The 11,416-nt window shown below is 31.9% G+C and overlaps 1 protein-coding gene across 3 annotated transcripts in view; it reads right to left on the reverse strand.

The window, feature by feature from the left end:
- LOC109361957 (40S ribosomal protein S15a-1) overlaps positions 1–6,696 on the reverse strand; it is a 15,104-nt gene extending 8,408 nt beyond the window's left edge. Inside the window, exons 1-13 of one of the 3 annotated variants that reach the window (XM_019607486.1) lie at positions 6,334–6,696; positions 6,082–6,158; positions 5,318–5,401; positions 5,114–5,227; positions 4,722–4,805; positions 4,514–4,585; positions 3,818–3,885; positions 3,590–3,677; positions 3,425–3,498; positions 2,962–3,331; positions 2,818–2,864; positions 2,631–2,715; positions 1,201–1,567 (exon numbers count right to left, since the gene is read on the reverse strand). In XM_019607486.1, coding sequence (XP_019463031.1) covers positions 1,496–1,567; positions 2,631–2,715; positions 2,818–2,864; positions 2,962–3,331; positions 3,425–3,498; positions 3,590–3,677; positions 3,818–3,885; positions 4,514–4,585; positions 4,722–4,805; positions 5,114–5,227; positions 5,318–5,401; positions 6,082–6,158; positions 6,334–6,595 — 1,497 coding nt within the window. In that variant the 5' untranslated portion in view covers positions 6,596–6,696 and the 3' untranslated portion in view covers positions 1,201–1,495. Of the gene's footprint in view, positions 1–1,200; positions 1,568–2,630; positions 2,716–2,817; positions 2,865–2,961; positions 3,332–3,424; positions 3,499–3,589; positions 3,678–3,817; positions 3,886–4,513; positions 4,586–4,721; positions 4,806–5,113; positions 5,228–5,317; positions 5,402–6,081; positions 6,159–6,333 lie in introns of those variants that run through there. The other 2 variants (XM_019607488.1, XM_019607489.1) reach the window with 2 other exon arrangements.

The raw sequence follows: 11,416 nt of genomic DNA on the forward strand, positions 1-11,416 counted from the left end.
TATATATATATATATATATATATAATAATAATAACAAGTTCACAAAATCAAACTCCAATATATAGTTTCAAAGAAATGAACCTCTCTTGACCTTTTAGGCTTTTGTATAATGGCTAGACAATCCATATCAATGAGATTTCCAAAGCCTCAATTGATACTACTACGGTGTTAAGGCACTTCTCGGAGCAGAAAACTAGATTTTATATCACATGGAGGTGCATATTTATTCTTATAGGGTTGGAGGAGTAATTTTAATTAAATGGTCTATGATGTTAAAAGTTGATATTAAGAAAGGCTTAGATAATAAGTTAATGTTAAGAAAGACTTAGAGAATGTTTCCTTAGTTAATATGATAAAACAGTATGGTATAATTCGATATATGTAGCCAATTCCATCCGATGAGATTAAATATATGTGTAACATTATACAAAGTTTTTAAGGTGCTCAGGCTCAGATATTGAAGAGTGTTATATGATCATGTCAAAAGATGCTAAATTTTCTTCTCTTTTGGTCTGCAATGTTACTTCACCCTTCACTTCTAGAGCCTATGGGTTCAGTTCTTGATAAACATGTAAACGAGGTTTTTATTCTAATGTTCTTTTACTCTGATAATAGCCAACTATTGTAAGTTTTCTTTTAATTGGTGAGAAAACTTTGCATGGATCATGATCATTGTCAACAATTATACATGCATAAGAAAATCTCATTTCATTATGTTGTATACTTGTATGTAACCTTAATCCGGGTATGTAATTTTGGTATATAACATACTAGAATTAGAATTCAGAACTTTTATGCTCATTACAGATTGAGTAGGTTTTACCAATACTCTGTTTCATATTCACATGCACGTATAGGTGAAGGTATGTGCTCATGAAAAAACAATAGCTTCAAACATGGCCAGTAATGTTATGTGCGGATTAATGTTTTGTTATATTGTTTCGGTGTTTATTTTGATGGGAAAATCCAGAATATTATTCTAATTATGAAAAGATATACACTATTCATTCATAGAATAAATAAAGCTACCTATATACACTTTTGCATAAAAATGCATAATACCTACTTATGTCTATATAACCATAACTCATCCATTATGGATTTAGATTTTCAAAAAGTCAGTAAGTAAAACTTAATGAATTATTTAATGGATTAATATAATGATGTGCTTTAATAAATCAAGGATAAATATACTCCTTCTCATTTTAAAGAAAATCACACTTGAGAATATCTGAATTCATATATTACATTAGATCATATACAACAACCACTGAGCTGTTGACAGATAATAATAGAACAAGACAAATAGAGAATGAAGAATGTGATTACTAAATTTCACATGAAACTCGCCAAATTTTCACAAAAAGGAAAGTTACTAAATTCATAAACATGATCAAAAATTGTCAAGAGCTTTTTCTCTTTCACGCTGCTGGTATAAAAAAGTAACTATATTTAATTCTCATTTAACACATAACCCAACATGAAGTTCCTTTTGTTATCTTGTAGAATTCAATCCATCCTCCTCTGCAGGCTTCTTTGGATTTTGCCCTGGTTTAGTGTGCCCTCCCTGGATGGTTAAAAATAAAGGGGGAGAAAAGAAATACAAAAAATAATTAGCATCCTTCAAGCAACAAAAGGTAAATCATTCTCTAATCTTAAAACTTTCTTGGTAAGAAACTTTCAAACTTGGGTTAAGATATGATATATCCATAAGTCACAACACTTCAATTGAAGATAAAGAAACTAACTTTAAATTATTAGAATTAAAATGGGTTTGAGAAGTAGAATCTGCAACTTAATGCTACTCATATATATCCATAAGTCATACAAAAAACAGTTTTTTGAAAACCTAACCTAACTGGCTGACTGAACAGGTTGGATCATATATCTGGCGACACAACTATCTCATTGGAACATTCTATCAGAGTTTAACTGAAAATTTATTCAGAACAATCCACTTGTCCCTGATGCTTTGATAATATTATTGCAACTAAGAATTAACAAATCTTTTTAATGATACAGTTAAACAAATATAGACGGTATGCCCTAAGATATTGAGGCATAGATCATCATTAATAACATGCTCCAATCAACCAAAGAGAAGTTAATACTATTAATGTCTTTCTGGAATATAACATTTGAATTATCATAACGGGATTGAATTCCAAAAACTCATGTCCAACCCCATGCAGTGTTAAATTCACAAAAGGACAAAACTCGGGTGTTGTTTTCCAATAAAGATAATGTGCAGTAACTCATCAATAAAAATATAAATGCGTAAGAATTGTTAATTACACAATGAAACAACATGTTACACGTTATACTTTGATTGGAGAACAAAACTTCAAGCATGAGAGGTAGACCAAAAAAACTGTTTTTCCCTACTTTAAAACTCAACTTTTTTAAAGGAAGAAGAGATATAAATCCTTTCAACTCATGTCCTTAAACTCATACAATGGCATGTAATTCATCTATAATCGCATGAGAGGTAGACCATGCAGAGAAAATTGAAAATTCAAGACCCAAACCCCTAAAAAAACCTTTTTCTCCCCTAAAAGACTTCATTTAGCAGCTATGGAAGACGAGAATCAGACATTCAAATCATAAAAAATGTGTAATGATTAATGACTTACAGCTCCTTTTTGGCCAGTCAACCTTCGGGTTGATGGAGCTCGTGCCACTGAGGAAGCAGCCGCGGCTGCAGCCACACGTATTCTGCAAAATGAAATTTATGACATCAAAATTCAGATTTACAGCAGTTTCATCCATTTCTTCAGCTTGAAGTTTTGAAAATTTGCACTCTCTGATCTCTGTTACCTCTTATGAACATCAACATATTCATCTGTCTCATCCACGATCTCTTCCTACATTGAAGAAGAAATGATAATGTTTTAAGGGAAATAAAGATCAAATGCTGGAGGGAGGGGGAGAAGGGGCATATCTCAGAATACAGAAGTTTACTTGCAGAAGTTCTTCAAATACATCTTCCAAAGTGATAATACCAATCACTTCACCATCTTCAATATTTTCTGAGGCACCATTTGATGTACCATCACTATGCTGCAAACCAGTTAGCTTATTAGTGCTGGGTGGCCTTGAAGGCTTGTCAATGTCAAGAACGATGCTTGCTGATTTCTCACCCTGCTTCTGTAGCAACGGAGTAGTCAAATGTGAATCCCCACCAATACTTATGTTTTCTTCATGTGTCTCTTCTTCAATTATTTGTGGAGTTTCTCTGCCTTTTCCCTTAGCCTTAACAACAGCAGCCATATGACTACTACCCTTTTGGAATTCATTCAGTATATCATAGAGAGGCATATCAGCTGGAACCCTGTATATGTAACGAACCATTAACAAACTACAGATATTTCACAATTAGTTTGAAATAAAACAAAAGAGAACAACTTAATAAAGCCAAGCACACCGTGGAATTCTCCGGATAGATACAGCACTGACAGGGGTTTCAGTTTCTGGCCGTACAGTGAGAAGACTCTTGACCTAATTTCAATAAGTAAATAAATAAAAGAAGAAGAAAGAACCTAAAAAGTAATAATGGGGGAAAATCAAAAAGGGGAAATTTAAGACCCACCAGTAGAAGCCCAATAATATTCTTTGGAGTTCCAGAATAGACAGGAACTCGGCTATGCCCACGAGCAAGAACTTTTCCCATTGCCTCCCTGATTTAAGATTGGCAACACAAGAGAAGAATTTTAAGGAAAAAAAGATTAACCAAAAATTCTAATCCCCGCATGCAACTCGATTTTGAATTTCTTATTTACAACCTATAAGAATAATAACCAAAATTCAGAGAACTTACCAGTCCAACTTTGAATTAACATCTAAAGAAAATGTTGATTCAATAGGAGTCATAGCCTCCTCAGCAGTCTGTTTTATGACACTAATTAAGTTATTAAAAAAAGACAGGCAACTTGTACAGAAAACTACTCGACAACAACAAAGACCAAGCCTTATCCCACTAGGTGAACTTGAGACATGGATCAACAATGCAATAGTGCTTTATCATAAATCATGCTCATCAGATCTCTAAGTCATTCATAATCATTTCGCCTAAGGTTTTTCTTAATCATGTCACTACTCAACAGCGACATGAAATTTAATACTGAAGTAAAACACAGAAAATTCAAGTTTGTGTGACAATATATTGCTTATGGAATACAAGATCACTGGAAGTTAACAGTCAAATTTGCATCAAGATCGAATGGAATGTTGATAATCATTTTATAAATTCCCGTTCCATGTCTAACACCATCGACGCTTCCTAGGATCCCCAAATGGAAGATATTAATTGGAAACTTGTGATAACATGAAGTACTTTCACATGTTTCCACTTCCCACCACCGTCAATGTGCATTAAACTCAAAATAGATAAGAAATTTCAAATTATGCTGCATTGGATATGACAAGTTGATGATTGTATTAGACTGACATGCCATGCAATGAAACAACAATAAATAGTTTGACATCCAAAGCCGTGGGTGAATGCAGCACTTACCTTTTCAGTCAAATCAAGTGCTCCACTGATGATTGTCGTCTCATCATGTGTGAGCTCACCACCCTTCCCAGCCTTACAAAAATTAAAATCAAAACTTATGCATCACGCGCCATGATAAACCATCAAAATCAGCATTAACGAATCAAACACCACCAATCATGACATGGCTTATTCTGTTAATTGCAAATTAAATAAAAATAATTCATACCTCCTGGCTGTGAATGGAAACTAGAGCTTTTAACTGAGCACGCCTAAATAAAGCTTCATTATGCCCCAATAGGTGATCCAATACCTGGAACAAATATCAGTGAGGAAAAGAAACTGTTGTTAGCATATTAAAAAAATCCATCATTTATAAACGACAATGACGTAGTGCTATGCTTACGAAGGTGAAGAGCTAGACTGATCAGGGTTTCATCCAAAAGGCAGATTAAGACACTAAAACATTCTCATAACTGTCTCCATAAAACATCTTGCTATGTCTCATGGAAATATCTAGAGATGATATGTTGTTAATTTACATTTCTTTGTTCTCGCCTCACTTACATTATTCAGTTCATCAAGAGAATGCAAAGGAATAACCTCTGGCAGAGAATATACCTTTCCAACTGGATAAGAAACTGGGTAACAGATTATCATTAAAATCCGCACTAGCCATACAAAGTTGGCACCTACAGCAAGACCATATCTAGTACAAATTGCTTGTGGTATAACCTGAAATCAAAGATGAAAGTTAAAAATATTCATTGGACATGAATGTTGAAACTAAGCTGGTGAACCATGACAGATAGCACAATCACATACCTCCCCAAAAAACAGAACAAAAGTCACCGAGAGAATGATAGCAACAAACGGGTTGAATAGCTTATCTAGGTAAATCGGGAGAGCCTGCATATTTCAAGTTTCAAAGGCAACAGTTGTTTACAAGTTAGACAGGGTTTAGAAATTGGTATGAAGTTTATGCATAATCAAAAGCAAGCATACACATACAGTCAGTCTCTGAGCAATGCCGATGGCATAGAAAAGCAAACTCCAGCAATGAAAACAAATCCAATCCATCAGGAAGATTTAAAAAAATATTATTTTAGTCTTCCTAATCCATTTTATTGTTAGAACAAAATGTTGATTTTAAGAAACAGTAACAATTTGGAACATGATATTTTCATATAAGTCCTTTCCTCTAGTGATAAAATATACTACCAATTACCAACCACTCACTAAATCTTTCTAAACTAAACACGCGATCACAAACATAAAAAAAGGCAAGGATAGGAGCAAAACCAAACTACTGAATTTAAATAACCTCTCCATTAAACAACATGTTAATGACATATTATCCAGGAATCATAGACACTAACTAATACAGATAAGGATATGGATACAACATGATATGTTTATAAAAAAAAGATATGTTTATACCGGAAAATCATAAAATAACCAACAGTTTTAGACAAAAAGTATCTAAAAAGCATCAAATCGGATACCAGCATGGAAACTATTTTGAAGTACCAATGCTCGATAACTTATTATTACAGGGGAATCGGCGTAGTGCAATTGAATTGAAATACCTCCATGGCAGCTGCGTTACAAAGAAGCAGAGTGACAAGAAGCTGATGTTGTTTTTGAACAACCGGGAGTATAATAGCTGCAAATACAGTTATACACAGAATCAAATTAAACTCAATACAGCAATAACATAGTTTAACATAAAGTAAAAGTTCAATTTGATCCTAACAACTAGTTCAATTTGACTTAGCAATTACCAAATTGATACATAATATTCACTCTTGTTAGAAATAGAAATAGAAATAGAATGATACCAGCTTGCTTTTTCTCAGAAGGAGAACCACTTCGTTGAAGAATCTCGAGATCGACGAGACCAAGCGACATGAGACCAAGAGTGAGACCAGACATGATACCAGCAAAGAGAACGAGAAAACATGAGATTCCGGCATAGACGAACCACCATACCGATCCGAAGGGAATTTCTTCGGTAGCATAGAGAGGAACAACATCACCGTGATCACGACTCAACATACGAGTCACCATTAACGCGTTCACCATGTTCATCATCGTCATCATCTAGATCAGTGACGTTGTGAGTGTTGCAAAATGAAATGGGAACAAATCTTTGGCTGCATCACGTGTTTGTACCAGATTTTGGTCCTACCTCCACCTCATTATTCTTCTCTTATTTCCCCATTTATTATATTCATCATCATAGAAAAAGGAATATTCAAACAATAATAAATGTATCTATTATTTATTACAAACAAAATAAAACAAAATCCACTACCAACTAATGTTAGTTCAAGTTATATATACTTATGAATATTTTTAGTTTAGATAAAATTGTCTCTAGCGTAAGAGGATACATGCGAAAAACCAAAAAAATAAAACGAACTAAATATAATAGAATCTTACATGCCAATAGATTTAGTTCTTTTTCTCATTTTTTTTAAAAATATATATTATATTATGATCTTAGTATTTCTCCTTAAATGGAAGCTTTAATAACAAAAACAAAGCTAATTAGAAAAATAAAAATAATAAATGTTTCCTAGAAAATATAAAAATACAAAACATTTTAGATCAATTTTTTATTTATCATTTGTTTGCTTAAATTCTCTCATTTTCAAACTTTTATAATTCCTCTACACCCTTATTTACTTCATCTACTCTCTTACATTGTTTACTTTTTGATGAGGTGTGCTTTGGTAATGCAAGTCTTCTTCTTCCATCCAACCAAAAATGCATACTCACACTAAAAATGCATCATTACTTAACCAATTTTAAGTAAATATCATAATTAACATTTTTTCAAGAAAAATTAACATGCTCATGGTTGAGTTGGAGCATGCCATGTTCTAACTTTAAAATGAATTGATTTATTATTAAGAAAAATGAATAGTTAAAATTGTGAAATGACAACATTGACCCTCTTTACTCCTTCCATCATATTTTGGTTTCATGTCTCTATAGCTTCTTTATCATATATGATGATATCACTCTTCAAACCAATTTAACCTTGTCAAATAGGAAGATAAAAATTGTAAAGATTGAAACATATTCTCACTTGAGCAAAGTGATTTTTAGAAAACTAATATAGTGGAATTTGTATATGATCCTTTTAGTGTTTCTATGAGGATATAAAATATATGCAATCTCTAACCTCCTCAATCATAATTGCTTCAACAACAAGTATCACTCTAAGAATTTAACTCTCAACCTTAGGGATCTACCATTATATTAGAGCATTGCGCGTTTACGGAGGAAATAATCACCAATGTTTATTGCGCCAAAATTGTAAAGGCCAGTAGTGGACTATTATTTGGGCCCAAATAACCAAGTTCATAGTGAAATGGCCCAAAAAGTAAAATTATGAGATTTTGGGCAATACATGGACCTTTTTGTTTACACTGTTTTTGTGTTTGTTTTCACACGTGTATGAAGTTGATAATCAAAATTGATTATCTTAATATAAGAGATTAATAAATAGTTTTTGTACATGAAAAAATTAATGACTTTTTAGTTAATAACCTGAATAATAAGTAACAAGTGGACATGACATGGATTAATTAGGTGGAGAGTATTTAAAAGAGAGAGGCTAAGAGTGTCTTCTTAAAACCCATGTTACTTTTCATTCATCTAAGATAAACCAAAACAAAATATTCAAGCCACTCCACTTAAAATTGAATTGTAGGGAAATGTTTAATTAATATTTTTATTTTTATATGCAAAGGGGAAAAGGGCCTTTCATTCATTGATATTTGATTGATTTTATACCTTCTAATCATATTGAATATTATTTTTTTTGTAAGAAAAGGCTGTGTTAACAATTTGTTTAAGAAATAAAAATGTGTAAGTAAATATTGGAAAACTAAATTAACCCTTTCTTGATATATTAAACACAATATTTTCTAATGCAAAACTTTCTTAAACACGTTTAACTAATATTTTTCACAAGCGCGGTTAGATGGATAAACATGAAACCTAAACTAATGAAGCTCAACAAACCGTTCTGCAATTATGTCTAAAAATAAATAATATAACAAGGATTCATTAAATCCTTTAAAGGGTTCGAATATTATTCAAATATATTCGATTTGAGATAAAGATTATTTAGAGTATGAAAAAGTGCAGCAGCCAAATAGGGAAAGACTTCCTCAATTATTATATATATATTTTCAATTGTTACATATCAACACAAATCCAAGACCAATCTTTTGGAGATACGATGACTATTGTTTATCTCACACTCCTTAAAGATTTACGAAGAAATCCAATATATACCCAAATATCATAGCCATAGAATCTAAGTGAAAGAATAATAAGACTAGATTTAACTAAGATAACATTCATGTCTAACATTTTTATAGTGAAAAAAATGATGGAACAAAGTATACTACTTGATCTAAGTGGAAGCTTACAAAATATTATATTGATTCGAAAGCCCAACCTCCAAAACCGTGTCTCCTCTTCTAGTTGAATCTCGGACTGAGATAACCTGTTTTGAATATATCTCATTTCATGTCTCAAACTAATTAAAATGTGACTTTTTGTTATTTTTTATTTTTAGAATTTTTCTTTTATTCATGTATTAAAAGGTGATAGACTTGGAACATAGAATAAGTCACGGTTGTGAATATGAGATCAATGTCCTTGAATCTCCAGCTATGTAGCTAGAACTACGCGTTTCTCTGAGTTGTGAATCAGAGACAATTAATCACCCACTCTTGCTAAGGATGCATGCAACAAACAATTACACATAGCAACATATATGCTACAAACTAGGTGCAAAGTCCTAGAACAATGCTACCAGACACATAAATATTGTCAAGTTGCTTTTTGAAAAAACTCATATAACTTTAATTCATTAATATTTGGATGCTTGGATGTGCCCATTATTGATACTTGGATTTGCCTTGGATTGTTGATCGTGTATATTATACAGTAATTTGTAGAGTTAATTTGGTTTATTCGTTAGAAGTTAGAACTTAGAACCCCTTTCAAATTTGATGTTGGCATTGGCTTAGGACAAAGGTGTTACAATAATGTCCAAATAAAACAACTGAATAATTTACGATAATAATCCCATGAGACATCTTTTATTTAAAGAGAAATAATATTGATAATTTAAAGAGACATGATTCAAATATTTTACTCAAAACTCCTTCCTTATATAATTGAATTTCTTATTTCTAAAATCTAACATATTTGGAATAGTAGAGAGTAATTTGCCAAATATATTGTGCGTGTTTGATGTGGACTAAGATGCTCCCGAAGCATTTGAATCATCAATCTTATCTTACCCACTTTTTCTTATGGAATGCGAAGCCAAGACTATGCCCCTTCAATAAAGGTGATTTTGACCATACTTGCACTTGTTAAATCACAAATGTGGCATTTCCTTCATCGTTTTTAGCCACATTTTATTTTGCCATGGAGAGAATTTCGTACAAGCAAATATTGTTCGAATGCTTATGAACATTTTAAAGGAAATGAATTTAAGAACAAAAGATGTATTTTTTCTAATGTGGGTCCGCTTTAAGCTTTTTAAATTTGGGGTGGTGAGTGGGAGTATAAAGGCAAATGAGTGCTAGATATATTAGTTGGAATCATGTGGTATGAACAAGACAAAGTGCATTGCCCCACCATTTTTTTATAACTTCTTCCTCTCTTTTCTCTGTTTTCAAGATGCCCCATAAACACTTTGCATAAGAATTTATTGGGTACTTATTAATTCACCAGTTTTACTCACACTATCAATATGGATGTGGAAATATTTACCCCATCTCTCCCAAGATATAGTCAATTGTCAATTTATATTATAAGCTAGCTTAATATGTAATATTCTAACGCTTTGTTTTGGGTGATTTTGGGGATGATTTTATAAAGTATTCTTCTTGTTTGGGAGTTGATGAATGAGAGAGTAATAAGGTTTTCAAGGCTTTCTCAAATCCTGTAAAAAAATTTATTGTATATTTTTATAATTCTTCTAATTTGAGGTTTTTTTAGAGAGAAAAATAATTAAATAATTTTAATAAAATTGTATAATTATATATTAATGTCTAATTCTTATTGTTAATTACAATTTTAAAGGAAAAATAAAAAATATTCTAACACTATCATTAATTTATCCTCCTATCTAAACTTCATACTCCCAAATGACAATTGTCTTCTTACATCAAGTATTTTGTATATATACACTGTAATTATGTGATTATTACACTCTCCTATGTAAGCCCTGTACCACTAGTAACCCTTATATTAATCCAATTTTTCTTATGAAAAATATATGCACCGTGAGGAACTTGATGGTAAACTTTTATCTAAGTTCATGAAATTGGACGCACGTAAAGATTCATGCAAAAAGTAGTAAATAAAGCATAAATTACATGCAATGACCCACTTATATAATTATAGCATTAGGAAACATGGCATGATATAAAATTACTCTTGACGACAAAAAGTCACACTCTTACAAGTTACAACTTTATAAACCTCATAGATATACTGAAGTGGGAAATTCTACGTAATTCACGCACTACGATATCAGGCAAAATTTCAGACAATTCTACGTAACCCATGGGTCAGTTGAAACATATCCTCCATATATATATAGTATATATATTTTTGTGTAGTTAGAAATGTATATATAAGCTTTCAACTACTTAACAGATTTTTTATATATAGTAACTAGTAAGTAACTAAGTATATAGCTCTTTCACTATTAATGACATGACCTACCAAAATAAAATAAAAATGAAGAAGTTGAATAGTGATATAGGAGGCATGTTGTGAATGGTGTGGGATAGAGTATATTGTGATTGGTTTGAGACAGACTTTGAGACATGCTCTAGGACAATAGATCCTTGTCTAATTGTGTGAACTCGTTTTCTA

The sequence above is a fragment of the Lupinus angustifolius genome, chromosome LG12, assembly GCF_001865875.1.
Source record: "Lupinus angustifolius cultivar Tanjil chromosome LG12, LupAngTanjil_v1.0, whole genome shotgun sequence".
Taxonomy (NCBI): domain Eukaryota; kingdom Viridiplantae; phylum Streptophyta; class Magnoliopsida; order Fabales; family Fabaceae; genus Lupinus; species Lupinus angustifolius.